Source organism: Trichechus manatus, unplaced genomic scaffold (assembly GCF_000243295.1).
Source record: "Trichechus manatus latirostris isolate Lorelei unplaced genomic scaffold, TriManLat1.0 scaffold00084, whole genome shotgun sequence".
Classification (NCBI taxonomy): domain Eukaryota; kingdom Metazoa; phylum Chordata; class Mammalia; order Sirenia; family Trichechidae; genus Trichechus; species Trichechus manatus.
Genome location: NW_004444020.1, coordinates 1,373,303 through 1,388,278, shown reverse-complemented (window position 1 = coordinate 1,388,278; position 14,976 = coordinate 1,373,303). Strand labels below are relative to the sequence as shown.

At 37.4% G+C, this 14,976-nt stretch overlaps 1 protein-coding gene across 1 annotated transcript in view; it reads left to right on the top strand.

Annotated features, from left to right (window-relative positions):
• Positions 1-14,976, top strand: part of MRPL3 (mitochondrial ribosomal protein L3) — a 55,775-nt gene that overhangs the window by 27,705 nt on the left and 13,094 nt on the right. Inside the window, exon 7 of the mRNA XM_004381398.2 lies at positions 9,132-9,240. Coding sequence (XP_004381455.1) covers positions 9,132-9,240 — 109 coding nt within the window. The remainder of the gene's footprint in view (positions 1-9,131; positions 9,241-14,976) is intronic.

The following is a 14,976-nucleotide window of genomic DNA, read 5'->3' as shown; positions in this document are numbered from 1 at the left end:
CACTGAACTGTGCATGTAGAAATTTTTGATATGGTGTATCTTTGGCTATGTGTATTTTCACCAAAAAAGAAAAGTTTGAGAAGTTAGAGAGTTGATATGTTGTGGGGTTGTTAACCAGTGTCATAAAACAATATGTGTACTACTGTTACATGAGAAACTATTTGTTCTGTAAGCCTTCACCTGAAGTACAATTAAAAAAAAAAAATTTTTTAAATGTTCTTTTTTAATAATTGCAGTAGGAAGTCTGCGTACTCTGAAAGATACATGTTTATCTGAATTTGGGTATAATTCTCCTTATAAACAGATAAATTTACCAGTGTCTACTTTGAGGTGTGAGGTAAATATGTATTTACCAGTGTTCATTTTACTTTTATACCAGAAATAATTTTTTATCTAAATGGTCTGAGAATACAAATTCAATTTAGATTGTGTGGGAAAGATTCTTGCATCTTACATTTAAAACCATTCTAGCAGAATAGTTTTTCACAGTTTCATTGTACTATTATTAGATAATAAAGCCCAACATTTGAAATATGATAGTTTTATGTAATTCATTCTAAGTAAAATTTAAGAACTAGCATATATAAGGAGTCCTGGTGGTGCAGTGGTTGAGAGCTCAGCTGCTAACCAAAAGATTGGCAGTTCAAATTTCCAGTTAGCTCATTGGAAACTCTACTGTGTCCCGTAGGGTCGCTATGAGTCAGAACTGACTCGATGGCACAGGGGTTTTTTTGTTTGTTTTTAGTATATATAATGATGTCTTTCCCTCCCCCCACCACCCTACCTCCTTTTTACTGTTTATATTCTTGTTCTGTGATGTTGATTATATTCCAGTGTAATTTCTAAGAGATTGTGGTTTGGGGGGTCTAACATTTTTCCTTTTGTTCTATCTCAGTTTTGAGGAAGAAACAGGTATAGATGATGTATAAATACAAATAGTTTTTTTCTTCTACAGTTTTTCTCCTAGACAAAATAAACCTTAGTGTGCTGAGGTAAAGTATGACTATTGATTCCGTGTTCAACATTGGATGTTTAGCCCATTTTTTTCTGTTGAAACCTAGCAGTGCTCATTATAATTTGTAATTAAAAAGAAAAAGGAAAGAAGTGGAAAAAGAATGAAACAAAGAAAACACTGTAAAAAATGTGTCTGTCCATTGTGTTTGGGAGAAATGCTAGTTCTCTGCCTCAAATAACTTGAAGGCTACAGATATGGTGATGCATACGTAACAGTGGGCAAAGAAGGGCGTGTTCCTGCCAGCTGTCTAATTGAACTTTGAATTCATGACAGTGGCATACCTGAACTTTGTTTCTGGTTGTCTGAAATTTATTAATTTATTTAAATTTTAAAACCCAGATTGAAGTCAGAAGACAATTCTTTCCACTACTTAAAAGATTTTTTCCTTCGTAGAAGAAGGATAATCTAAAAATCCTGTCTGCAGATCTGGGTTAATTAAACTAAACCATATATTTTTACCAGTAACAGTTTTAGGCATAATCTTATTATTTTAAAGCCATCAAGGCCCTTTAAATTCTCATTATCCTTTAGCCTCAAAATGGAAAATTAGACATTTATCTTGATACAGGTAGTCCCCGATTTATGACGTATTCGAGTTACAGTGAACTGCACTTAAAACTTTTTTTTTAATGTCTTATCATTAGTGATATGTACTGCATAAAACGTTGCAGCATGTAATTTGCTGATGTTACCATTCTCAGATGTTTACTCATAGATGTTTATATGTAATGTTTCCAATCCCCGAAAGATCACATTTATAAAGATACTGCTAATAAAAGGCAATAATAGTGGAAACAACAACAACAAAAAAAGATGTATTCAACTTACGTCAGAACAGGCTCATGATGGAGTCCTCAGAGTGGAACCCCATTGTAAGTCGGGGACTGCGTGTTTTGTCCCAGGTAATAACAGTGAAAGGGAAGATGGGGGAGCTGAGGTTCAGTTAGTTTGGGCTCTCATTAAAATATCAAAATGTATAAAGAAGTATTGTCCACCAGTCTTAAAAGTGATGAAAAAGCTAAATGGGTTCTTTAAAGAGCAAAGACTCTTTGGGCTCTATGCCCAGTCCTGCACTTTTCAGAGAAGCTGCCTGCTGACATTCAGGAACACTCCTCACTGGCTTCTTGTTCTGACTCCTGGTTGGTTGCTGTCAACTGTCGGAGGGGAAGCAAGGGGAATGTGCTGCCTTAAGGATACAATTGCTGTCCATCCCTGCACGTTTTCAATTTTATTTCATTATTAATTAGTTACTCTATTTACTAGTTACTCAAGGAAGTAAATTTTAAGCATATTAGTGAAACAGTTTCAAAATGAGTGATTAGAGAGGGATATAAAAAAATCTCTCTTTAAAAAAGTTCTCTGGTCAAAGTGAATGTTTCAAGATAAAGACTAGAGATGGAGGGGTGATGTTTTATAGTTAGTTTTGTTGTTTTGTTACTTTAAAAAATTTTATAGTATGCACCTGTAATTGCTTCTCCAACTCCACAAAGCAGCTTTTTTTTTTTTTTTTACCCAAGGTCAGCAAAATCAAGGCCTAATAAGAGACAATCTAGGGTAGTGACTAAAAACATGGTATCCACAGCTCAGGAGCGTTTGTTTCAGATTTAAGAAGGGAAAGATCTGTGTTTTCCAGGAAATATTTTTTAAATGAATAGAAAGCATTAAGTCATTAGGATTGAAGTTCTGGTATTTCCTGATTCATCAAGTTATTGCCTTCTTTCTTTAGACTATCATTTGTATTGCAAAGTAAGTAGTATTTCAAAGTACTCTAGGTAATTTTAAGATCACATACTATATGTTGCATCTAGAATTTACAGAGTAATGAGGATGCCCTTGAAATAACTTCATGCATCTCTGATTTGTTGGATATTTTTACAGTTTTGTTCTAATCTATTTCTCCACAGGTAGTATGACCTGGGTTGAAGGCATGACCAGATGCTTCCGTTTCCAGGGGTTTGACCTTGGATAAGTGACAGCTTCTCTAGATTTGGATTTCATTATCTTTAACATGAGGGTATAGGACTAAATGGCTTCTAAGATTCCTTTCAACTCTAAAAATCTGCTCCCAATAAATAATCCCTTAGTTTTCCAAGTCGTATAGCCCACTCTTACCTATACTACAGAACAGGTAATACATGACAGATTTATAGCACATCACAATATGGTCTTCTGATCTGTTGAAGAAAGTGATATGGCTGAAGACCTTCTGAAAACTGTTAAGATGTTGCAGAATTGCTTCTGTGAGTTTCCTTTTTTGAGAAGAGCAGACTGCACTCAGGACAGCAGATGTGTTGTGCTGAGTTTATTTAGGCCAGCCAGCAAATGCTACCTTTTTGTAAAAGGACACAAAGGAATGGCTGCATATATGGGTCTTTATACTACTGAATGAGTTAGATTTGATGCTAGAAAAGCAGTAAGCAGTACATTCTTAGCAATCACTTGTTAATGAAAACATTTCCAGATATTCTTGGGAAGTTTATGGTTTTCAGACAGAAACAGAATGCCTGCATTTCAGGTCATGCTGTCACATCCTAGATAGTTACAGCTGTACGGACCTTATATGACAACTTTTAACTACAGTATATGTGAATGAAACAAAGCAACTAGGAAATTGCACCATGACCAACTTGTGGCCTCAGGAGCTGTTCATCAGTGATCAAATAGGTTTATAGAACAACCCTGATTTGAATATAAACAGACTCCCAAACTTTTTACAAGGCTCTTCAGTAGAGATGCTATACCTTTGAAATGTGTGGAAGATGAAAATAGGTAGATAACATCTGGGTGAGTTTGCTGAAATGAGGAGAAGGTGCATTAAAGATGAAAACATTTGTGCCATATTAGTTCATCATAAATTGAAAGCGAATCCTGAGGAAGATAGTGAATTAGCTAATAATAAGCCTTTTATATACATGTAATGTTTTGGTAAATGTTATCTTCTCTTTTTTTTGTTGGAATTTTTTATTTTAAAACAGCATTTTGGACAGTTTGAGTGTAATGCATGGTGAAATGATTAACAAGGAATTCTTTTGATGTTGGGTTAAACATCATACTTTTATATTCATGAGTACTTTTGTACAGTTACAGGTTTCATACTCTAATCTGTTCTTGGTCAGTTTTATAAGGAAAGCAGAGTCTCGATTTGGCTAGGAACAGCGAGTCTTCATTTCCCTATATTCAAACACAGTGTTTAACCATAGCATAGAGAAGCTGATTTTTAACCATTGTTTTCTTCACCTTTCTACCTGCACCCCCATTTTTATTTATTAAATATAAAAATACAACCTGATCTTGGCACATTCTTAGAGCAGTTAAGAGTCCTCTCTTTCTTTATTTAGTACTCAGTTACTGATTTCCTGAGAGATTATATACAAGTCACTTAACCTTCTTACAGCATGAATTCGCTAAAGAAAGTTTAAGCTTTTAATTTAGAGATGATTCTGATTGAAAAACCTCTGCTTAGTATTGATTTTCATTTTTTTAATAAAGAGAATCAAGTACTTTGAAGATGATGCAACCCTTGATAAATGCTTTTTGTTCTTTTTTCATAGTAATAGTAGAAAAACAGTGCAGTGGGAAGGGTATTTGAGGCAGGAGGACCAGAATGAGCAAGGGCATGAAGGAGAAGGGCGTATTTAGGGATTCATGGAGCAATTTACTAAGACTAGGATTTGTGGTGGGCACAGACGCTGTGGTGGGCAGTATTTAAAAGCTAAGCTGGGTCTAGTTACAAAAGACCTTGTATGCGTCAGGCAAAAGACATCGCTAGGGAACCATACAGGGTTGTGGTTTGGTTTTTGTTATTGTTTTGTCTTTTAAAGCAGAGGAAAGGCTTGTGTGATCAGATTATCAACTTAGAAATGGTACTGTAGTGGCATGAGGATAGCCTGAAGAGGGGAAGATGTTCAGTTTCTGTTTTAGAAACTAATGAATGGCTGAGGCACTTCTGATTGGATATGGTCAGTACATCTGTGGATTGGGATGACAGCAGGAGAGATTCTTATCAGAGGGCAGGGTTCATGGAACTCCGGTTTATAAGTATTGGTTTTGGGGATTGGCAAACTTTTTCTCAAAATGTCAGATAGTAACCATTTTAGGTTTACAGGCCATATGGTCTCCGTTGTTAACTCTCAATTCACCATTATAGCTCTAAAGCAGCCATAGACAGTATGTAAATGAATGCATGTGGCTGTGTTCCAATAAAAAATTCATTTACAAAAACAGGTGGCCAGTGCAGGCCATAGTTTGCCAACCCCTGGTTTAAACCATCATGAGAAGAGGGTCACAGGCAGGACTCTGAGATCATCTTTTCTTGAAGCAGCAAGGGGAAAGGGATGTCTCAAAGAGCAACAGGGAAGTAGGAAAATAGGGAGAGTGATTGTGATTAGGGAGGCTAGGAGGGAAGGGAGAGGACAACCCTGTGGAGAGATTCTGTTTAAAAAGGGGCCATAGAAATTTGAACATCGACTGGATATTTAATATTAAGGAAAGGAATTTACTAATTTTAAGGGGTTGTAATAATGGTGTTTTGTTCTTAAAAAGAATTCTTATCTTTTGGAGGTCCATACTGAAATATTTTTGTATAAAATGATACAATATCTGGAGTTTGCCTTAAAATAAACCACTGGAGTTGGGAGGAGAGAAGTAGATAAAACAAAATAGGATGTTAGTAATTGTTAATGGGTGGAGGATGTGTGGGTTCATACTAGTTTCTCTGCTTTTGAATATATTTCAAAACTTCCATAATAAACTTTAATCTTAAAAACTTTCATAATAAAATTATGTTAATAAAAGGCTTTGGGAATTGAGGGGTTAGCCCCAGAGCAAGTTCCAAAGAGCAATGGGACGTTATACTTTTAATATCACGGATATTGTGAGAGGGAGAGACCCAGCACTATGAGCACTTTCAAGCAGTTTCTTTCCAAAGGGGTGAGGGAGCATCATGGAGAAAGAGCCAGAGGTGAGGGAGCTACTCAAGGTGATGGGGATATTGGAGCAAGTTTGCAAAGGACTCAAATGGACAGGCTTAAAAGAACAGGTCACTGCTCACCTCAGGGACAAGTATATCAAGAATCGTGCAGTGAAAGGCAGCTTCCCACAAAAGTGGGGAAATAGATGATAGATTTTATATTAAAGCCTGAGGGTTGCTAATAGGCATTTGGGCATTTGTTACAATAAACAAGGGATGAACTTCACAGAGTAGAAATCTCTAGAGGTTTATAGAATGCAATGAGAAGCATTAAATTATGCATTCCCTTCTGCAAAATTCTTACTGTTCATAACTTTCCAAAAACCTCTGCTCCCCAACCCACCCACTTAATACCGTCTTTTTAAAAATTATAACAAGGTAAAGTATGCCTGTGATACACCTTTTAGAAACTGCAGGATGAAGGAAACGAATCATCTTGGTTCTCACAACACAGCTATAGCCAGGAAGAAATTTTATTCTGACTTACCTGGATTGGGCATTAGGGCTAAATAAGGCGCAGTCCCTGCCCTTAATGAACATAAAATTGTGTTAAGGGAAAATGGACCAAGAAACCAGGACAATAAAGCCTCCTAAATTTAAATGGTACATCTGAATTTCTGATACATTTTTGGTTTAACAAGTATAAGTGCTCTTAATAAAATGTGTTTATATATTTTCCAAATTTTCAGATATTTGGGTATTTCTAACACTTCTTTCTGATTTGAATTTTCCTTTGATTTTTTTTTCCTGCCGTCCTTACTAAAACAGCAATGGAAAAGGGATGAGGGAGATGAACCATTGTATTTTATATGTTGTATATCACTTTTAATAAAACGAAGCTTTTATTTTATGTGAACCTGTGAAAACCTTGTATTTGAAATGTGCCTGGGTTATGCTAAGTATAGATTAGTTCGTTTCTTGCTTTTGTTTTTATTCTCAAGTTGGGTGCCAACTGACAGCAATAGAATAGATACCTGTACCACCCATGGATCAACAGGTATACTCTATTCTCTTGTGATTTGAATTAAGCCAATAATTTGTCGTGTCATTTGTTTTACCCTTTGGTTTAAAGGTTATTTACTGAAAAGGTTCGCATTGTACACAGTGTAACAACGTGATGTATTTTAGAGCTAGATTGAAAACAATCTATAATTAGTCAACGGATAATTAGCACTTTCAGGATACCACTTTCATCTTATAATCATTTACAATGAGCTAAATTATCTTCTGTAATTTACCTGGCATGTGTTTTATTGGTGCATGTACTTACTTTCTCTTTTTAAGTAAGAGATGAATCAGTTTGAGAACTCAGAAGGTACCAGTAAACTTTCTACCAAGAACAGCCAGTGTTAGAATGTGATATTTTAAAAACAGATGTTTATTTCAGATTAGTATTATCACTACACCTCTCCTTTTTTCTTTTAAGTATCATTTACCACATGTTACAGCAACATCAGAGGTTCATTTGACTCTTCAGATATTTCTTCTTTTATTCTTAAATTGCCTGCCTTTTTATTTTTTATGTATGTTCTAAGATTCAGTGTTAAGAGGAAATATTTGTAAATTTCTGAAGCAAATTTCAGTAAAGTATTTGATCATCTTAGGTTCCTGTGTTTGGCTTTTGACCTATAGTCTGATCATATTCAGATGTTATATTATACATATAATTTATAATAGTTTCTATCTTGAATTCTTGATTTATCTAAAACAGACTATATTACTCATATAGGCTTACTTCAATTCATTGCTGTCTGATAATTCTTTACTAAATACATAGTAAAGTCCTTGTGGAAATAAGATGGTTTTCATAATCATCTGTTTTGGTCTTTTTATAAATGGCCTGAGCTCTGTACTGTCTAATAATAGCTAGTTTTGTTCTGGGTAGGGAACACTACATTAAAAATATGTTAACCTGTTATCTAGTGAAAGGTGACAAAAAAGTTTGTCTTAGTCTATAAAATACGTCCAGTACAGTCTTACAGTTCCTTCTAGTCTTTTCATTGTATCATTTGTACTGATTGATATATTTGACATTCAGAGACAAACTTTAATGTTTGAACCTTAGCATTGTTTACTTTCTACCCGCTTCTCAGAATGTTTCTCTAGTTAATAGAATTGGAAAATAAAGTGATGTCATGTAAAGATTAAGAGATTAGACTTTTAAGTAATTGTTACCCTCTGACTTTATTTCTCCATTGGCTTCCTATTCAAACCTTGAGACTGAGATTCATGTTGTAACTCTAAAAGTAAAATAGATTCAGCATTTAGGGCATCATTTTCTTTAGGTGTGCTTTTGTATCAGTTATCTCGTGCTGCATAACACATTAGCCTAAAACACAGTGGCTTAAAACAGTGAACATCAATCACCTTAAATTTCTATGGTCAGGAATCACAGTGCAGCTTAACTTGTGCAACCAAGGTGTGTCATCCAGGGCTGCAGTCATCTCAAGGCTCAGCACGGGGAGGATCTGCTTCCAAGCTCATTAATGTAGCTGTTGGTAGGCTCCAGATCCTTAGTGGCTTTTGGCTGACAGCATCGTTGCTACGTGGGCCTCTTCATAGGACAGCTTACAATAACTCAGTTGGCTTCCTTCAGAGTCTAGGGAGCAAGAGAGTGCTAAGGTAGAAGCCAGAGTGTCTTTGTACCCTAATCTCAGGACTGACATCTCATCACTTTTGCCTTATTCTTCATTAGAAGCAAGTCACTAGATCTAGCCCACACTCAGAGGAGGGGATTACACAAAGGCATGAGTGCCAGGAGGCGGGGACCTTTGAGCTCCATTTTAGTGGTAGCCTGCCACAGCTATTATGAATACTTCAGAACTTCTCAAACTTTACCACTTTTCCTATGTTGTCTTCACAGGATTGTGATGGTAAAATTCCCTGCTCAGATAAAACTCCGTGTGCTTTGCTTGCTGTTTTCTCACATCTTGAATTAAATCTTTTTATATAGAATGAAATTCCAGGAAGGGGTGCAAACCAGGAAGAGATAAAGAGTGTTCGTCTGCAATTTTGCTTGTATAGCCTTTTCTAGTTATTTAGATAAGAAGCCTTGTTAAAACTCTAAGGTACTATCAAGAAAGTGTACAATTGGGAATATTTTAGGCTCTGTTCATTATGTAAATTCTCATGTTTGTTTTGTTCTAGTATTGGTAAAGGTTTTCAAGGTGTCATGAAAAGATGGGGATTTAAAGGCCAGCCTGCTACTCATGGTCAAACGAAAACCCACAGGAGACCTGGAGCTATTTCAACTGGTGTAAGTATAAACTAGTAATGCTCTTTTTAATGTTAAATATTCAACTTCTGCAGTGGTGTCTTTCGGTCTGTCCTTGAGACCGAGTCATATAATTTCAGTCTGACTCCAGGTGGGTCATAGTGCTGAGACTTTTATGGGTCCCTAGGGTGGCTCAGTGATTACAATGCTTGGCTGCTAACCAAAAGGTTAACAGTTTAAACCCACCAGCTGCTCTTAGGGAGAAAGATATGACATTCTGCTTCCGTAAAGATTACAGCCTTAAAAACCCTATGGGGCAGTTCTGCTCTGTCTTATAGAGTCGCTATGAGTCAGAATTGACTCGATGGCAATGGGTTTGGTTTTTGAGTTTAGGCCCACTATCCATTTTAGCAGGAGCCAGACTTGAATTATTTAGTTATATCCTACATACTTCCAACCTATGTTCTCATTCTGCCTGCTTTCCCATTCCCTACTCTGTCTCCCATCCTATATTCGGAAGTCTGCTGCAGAAATAAGAGATTAGAATGCCCTTCCATCTGGCTCCACTGGTTCCTTCACAGATTTGTTTTTGCATTACAGGAGACAGTTGGGGGAAGTTTAGTAAAGATAACACCATGGTGCAAGGGAAATGTGGTAGAAAAGAATAAGCATAGGAAATGGAGATAGACCCTTTCTATTGCTTATCCAGTGTTAACTCTACAGAGATATAGCATAAAGAGCCCAAGGGAGGTTTATTCTTCTTTGGAGCATCAGAGTAATCCAAGGTCAGTCACAAGAGATTGGTAATATATTCTTCTTGTCACATAATAAGAGAAATGAAGATTAAAGCTACCCTGTGTTACTAATTTCTCACCTAGCGGGTTCTATTATCAAACTTTAATTTTTGTCACTCTGTTGGCAAGAATGTAGGGACATAGGCACTCTCTCATATATTGCTGGTGGGAATACAAGATGGTGCCATCCTTATGGAGGGGAATTTGACAATATCTAACAAAACTACATGTGCATGTACCTTTTGACACAGCAATCCTACCCCTAGGAATTATCCCTGAAGATATTCTCCTAATGATGCAAAGCATGCATTTGCACAGAATTATTCAGTGCAACATTATTTGTAATTTCAAGCATAAATGCCTATATGTAGGAGTTTGGATGAATAAACTGTGATACATCTACTCAATAGAATACTATGCTGCTGGGGAAAAAAGGAATGAGGTCATTGTGAAACCTTGAAGAAATGTTCAAGCTATTAGGAAGTGTACATGTATCTGTTTGTTTTTGTACAAAGAAAGAACTGGGAGGATAAACCAGAAACTAGTGAAATTTGTTGCCTACAAGGGATGAGTGGGAATGGTAGGAAGGGCTTAGGCATGGCAGGAATGACACTTGCTGGGTGTAGTTCTGTTACAGTTTTTACTTTCGGAACCATGTTAATGTTTTACATTTTTTAAATGAAATAAAAACATAGATGATAGGAAAAATCCAAAATGGAATATAATTAGAAAATGAACTTAACTGTATTTCAGATGAATAACGTAACCATGCTGAATGAACTTGTGAACACAGTACTTTGGCTGTGTGTCCTCAGTCTAAATTAAAAAGGTACTCTGAACAAATGTTGGATTCTAGGTAGAAGGTTTCTTTTTTTACAGTGGTATAGGCTTAGCAATTCTGAAATAATTTTCTTGAAATTATAAGATTGAGCAGATCAGTAAATATATGGAAAATGGGAACCCCTCACTGCTGGAGACGGGAGTTAAAATATGAAAGGGGGGAAATTAGAATGAACCCTCTAGTGTTGAATTAGAATTGTAGGTATCAGTATGAGTTTACTGTTTGTGTGTAGAGTGAGAGGAGGATAAATAGAGGTAGGTCTGTGGGTGTGTGTGTGTGTATATTTGTATTTATATCTTAGCTTTGTCTGCTGAAAGAATCTAAAAGCAAAGACATTGCAGTGGCCATGAGCATACCTAGAGCCTAGATCTTGGTTTCTAAACACATTCCTCACTGAAAGGAAGTAGGGCTTCTTGGAGAAATGGCTGATATCAGGCATAAGGCAGAAAAGTAAAAGATGAACCTGAAACATCTGAAATCACAAATGTGCTTAAAAAATAATAAGCACTTCAAAGGACAGAGGAGCTAGCTTGAACAGGCTCCCACTGGCCAAAACTGGAACATTTGAGTTTCAGACTAATAATAATAGCAATTCATGCAATAATAATCCATTAGTTAAATAAATGAATAAATAGGTAAATAAATAGGAGGAAGGGGAAAGCTCTTCCTTGAAATATAATGCCAGCTAATATAGAAGGAATGGTAGAGTTAGAATATCACTCTCTGACAGCCGTCATAGTAATTAATTCAGCCAGAAATCATCAATAGATGCTAAAACCAGTGGGTGAAAGCTTGATGGGGACAAGACGCTTACATAATCCCAAAGTAAATTGCCTATTAATTACAAAAGAATAACTTCAGAATGGATTAATCTAGTGAACACAACCTTAACTACGTGAGCAAAGCTATACATCACCAGTAATGGGAAAAGCCAACATAACATACTTGATGTGATTCCTAGAAGGAACACAGTGTATTGCTTCTGTGATGTTCCTACCAGAAATATGTCACCTGAATCTAATTATAGGGAAACATCAGACAAACCCAAAGTGAGCAATAGTATACAAAATAATTGGCTTGTATCATTAAAAAAAAACAAAAGAAAAGAAAGATCCTCACAACTAGACCAATAAATAACATCAGGATAAATAGGAGAAAATATTGAACTTGTCAAGGACTTCGTTTTACTTGGATCCATAATCAACACCCATGGAAGCAGCAGTCAAGAAATTAAACAATGTATTGCATTGGGCAGATCTGCTGCAAAAGACCTCTTTAAAATGTTAAAAAGCAAAAAATGTCACCTTGAGTTCTGAGGTGCATCTGACGCAAGCCATGTTTTTTTCAGTCTCCTCATAATCATGCGAAAGCTGGACAATGAATAAGGAAGACTGAAGAAGAATTGATGCCTTTGAATTATGGTGTTGGCAAAGAATATTGAATATACCATGGGTTGCCAAAAGAATGAACAAATCTGTCTTTGAAGAAGTATATCCCGAGTGCTTCTTGGAAGTCAGGACGGCAAGACTTCATCTCACGTACTTTGGACATGTTATCAGGAGGGACCAGTCCCTGGAGAAGGACATCATGCTTGGTAAAGTAGAAGGTCAGCAAAAAATAAGACCCTCAATGAGATGAATTGACACAGTGGCTGCAGCAGTGGGCTTGAACATAACAGTGGTTGTGAGGTGGTGCAGGACCGGGCAGTGTTTCGTTCTGTTGTACATAGGGTTGCTATGAGTCGTAGCCGACTCAACGGCACCTGACAACAGCAACAACATCCTTAAAAAAAAAAAGTGTCAAGTGACTTCTGGGCAACATGGCACTATAGTCAGAAGAACCACGCCATCCCTCTGCAGCAAAGATCAGAAAAACTAAGTCAAACAGAGTCACATGTCAGTCCTGAAACCCTAACCATTAAATGAAGAGATAAAGAACTCAGCCAAGCACCAAATGGTATAAGAAACTGACTGAGAACAGAGAGCGAGGAGAGATACACGCAGAGGTCCCCTGTCAGCTACCGCAGCACGGATCCGCCATCTTGGACTCCTGTCGTAGATCAGCGAACAGGAGGTACGAGAAAGCAGCTTAACGGAGCTTCCAGCAGGAGACAGAACAAACAATAACCCACGATATAGGCTTTCCCACCCCCCACACTTTTTCACCCCCTCTTAGCCTCCTCTGCTTCCTGCAGCCACAGTCTATTAGCCGGGAAGCACAAGCTTCTTCCCCCCAGTGCCGCTTGGATTCCACCGGTCCGCACTGACCAGCTCCCTGAGTGCCATTTGTTGGCTGCTGATGTTGCTTTTTTCCGCTTCTTTAGATTTCTACCTTACCTGGCACCACCTTCCCCTCCCTTCTCTCAAATACTTGGCTCTGTGCGCCATCTTTGCTTCTTCCTGAAAGGCTGCGAAACACCGCTCATCTGTGAAACTGCTTCCCAGCCCGTGCCGCTACGCTGGTGGCACCCCCGCGGCTTTTTGTTTTTTTGCTCTGATTTGTTCTGTTTTGATTTGTTTGTTTTCTTTTTCTTTTTTTGGCTTGGGAGCCCATTCTAGCTGGGCAGTATCTCATGGCTTGGAAGCTAGTCCCTTACTCTGCGCAGACACACAGGGACATCCTTTGGGACATTTCTTTTTTCCTGTTTTTTTGTTTGTTTGTTTTTGGGTTTTTTTTTTCATTGTTTAGTTTTCTTCTCTCTCATTCCCTTTTTGTCTGTCTTCATTTCTAGTTTCTCAATTTGTTCATTTTTTTCCCTACCCTTTTTCTTTTTTTTCCGTTTTTGTTTTTCCCCATTTCTCAGTCTCTCATCTCTCCACTCCAATAGCAAGCTCCCTTAGCACTCTTTGTTGTTTGTGTCTATGTCTTTGGTTCCAGTTCCTCTCTCCTGTCTCTCATCTTTCCCGTACCCGTCTTAGCTCCACACATCACAGTCTACCCCCTCCTTCCTGCCTGACTGCACCGTGTGCTAAACATTGCACTCCCAAACAACAGAGGCACGGCCTGCTGGAACCTGCCCTGCACTGATTCCTGGTCCACGCTGTCAGCCTTGGTACGTGCCACAAAAAAACTATCCTAGCAGCTCCCCTTCAGCTGGACTTGTTCTGCTGTACCATACCTGAGTGACTGACCCTGCCTATTGGAGAAGGAGGTGAAAAGTATAGTGCCCAAAGACAAGCAAACAACAAAGAACGCACAGCCCTCCTGCTCAGACATAACCAAATAAAACAAAAAAGCAGGACGAAACAAACAAATCTACAATCAGTAAACGAGGAAAATAAACACTGAATGCCCGGAAGACAGCAGACAGTATCAAAACTTTTACAAAAACAAGACAGGATGGTTCCAGTAGGCATCCAAAATAAAACAGCTGACAATCCAGTAGACAAAAAGGCACTAGACCTAACTGATAGGGAATTCAAATCTCTAATATTCAAAATTATCTAAGAGTTGAAGCAAAAAACAGACAAAAGTGAGGAAAAAATAGACAAATTCATGGAAAATACAGACAAAAAAATGGAAGAATTCTAGAAAATAATACAGGAACAAAATGCTAAATAAATTGACAACTAGAAATCTTACAAAAATAACCATTAGAAATCCAAACAATAAACAACAAGATTTCAGAAATGGACAGTCTCATAGAAGGGCTGAGGAGCAGATTTGAAACGATGGGAGACAGGCTCAGCGAAACTGAAGAAAAACACTTGGATACAACTCTGAGGAAAAATCAGAAAAAAGAACAAAGAAAAATGAAGAAACCTTGAAAATTATGCGGGATACAATCAAAAGCAAAAATCTGCAAGTGATCAGAGTTCCAGAACGGGGAGAAAACCGAAAACACAGAGAGGATCATTGAAAAGCTGACAGAAAACTTCCCCAATATCATGAAAGATGAAAAACTGACCATCCAGGAAGCTTAACAAACCCCATATAGGATAGACCCCAAAAGAAAATCACCAAGGCATATCATTATCATACTCTCTAAAACCAAAGACAAAGAATCTTGAGAGGAGCTTGAGAAAAACAAAAAGTCACATACAGAGGAGAAACAATAAGACTAAGCTCTGATTATTCAGCAGAAACCATGCAGGCAAGAAGGCAATGGGATGACATATATAAAACCTTGAAAGAAAAAAATTG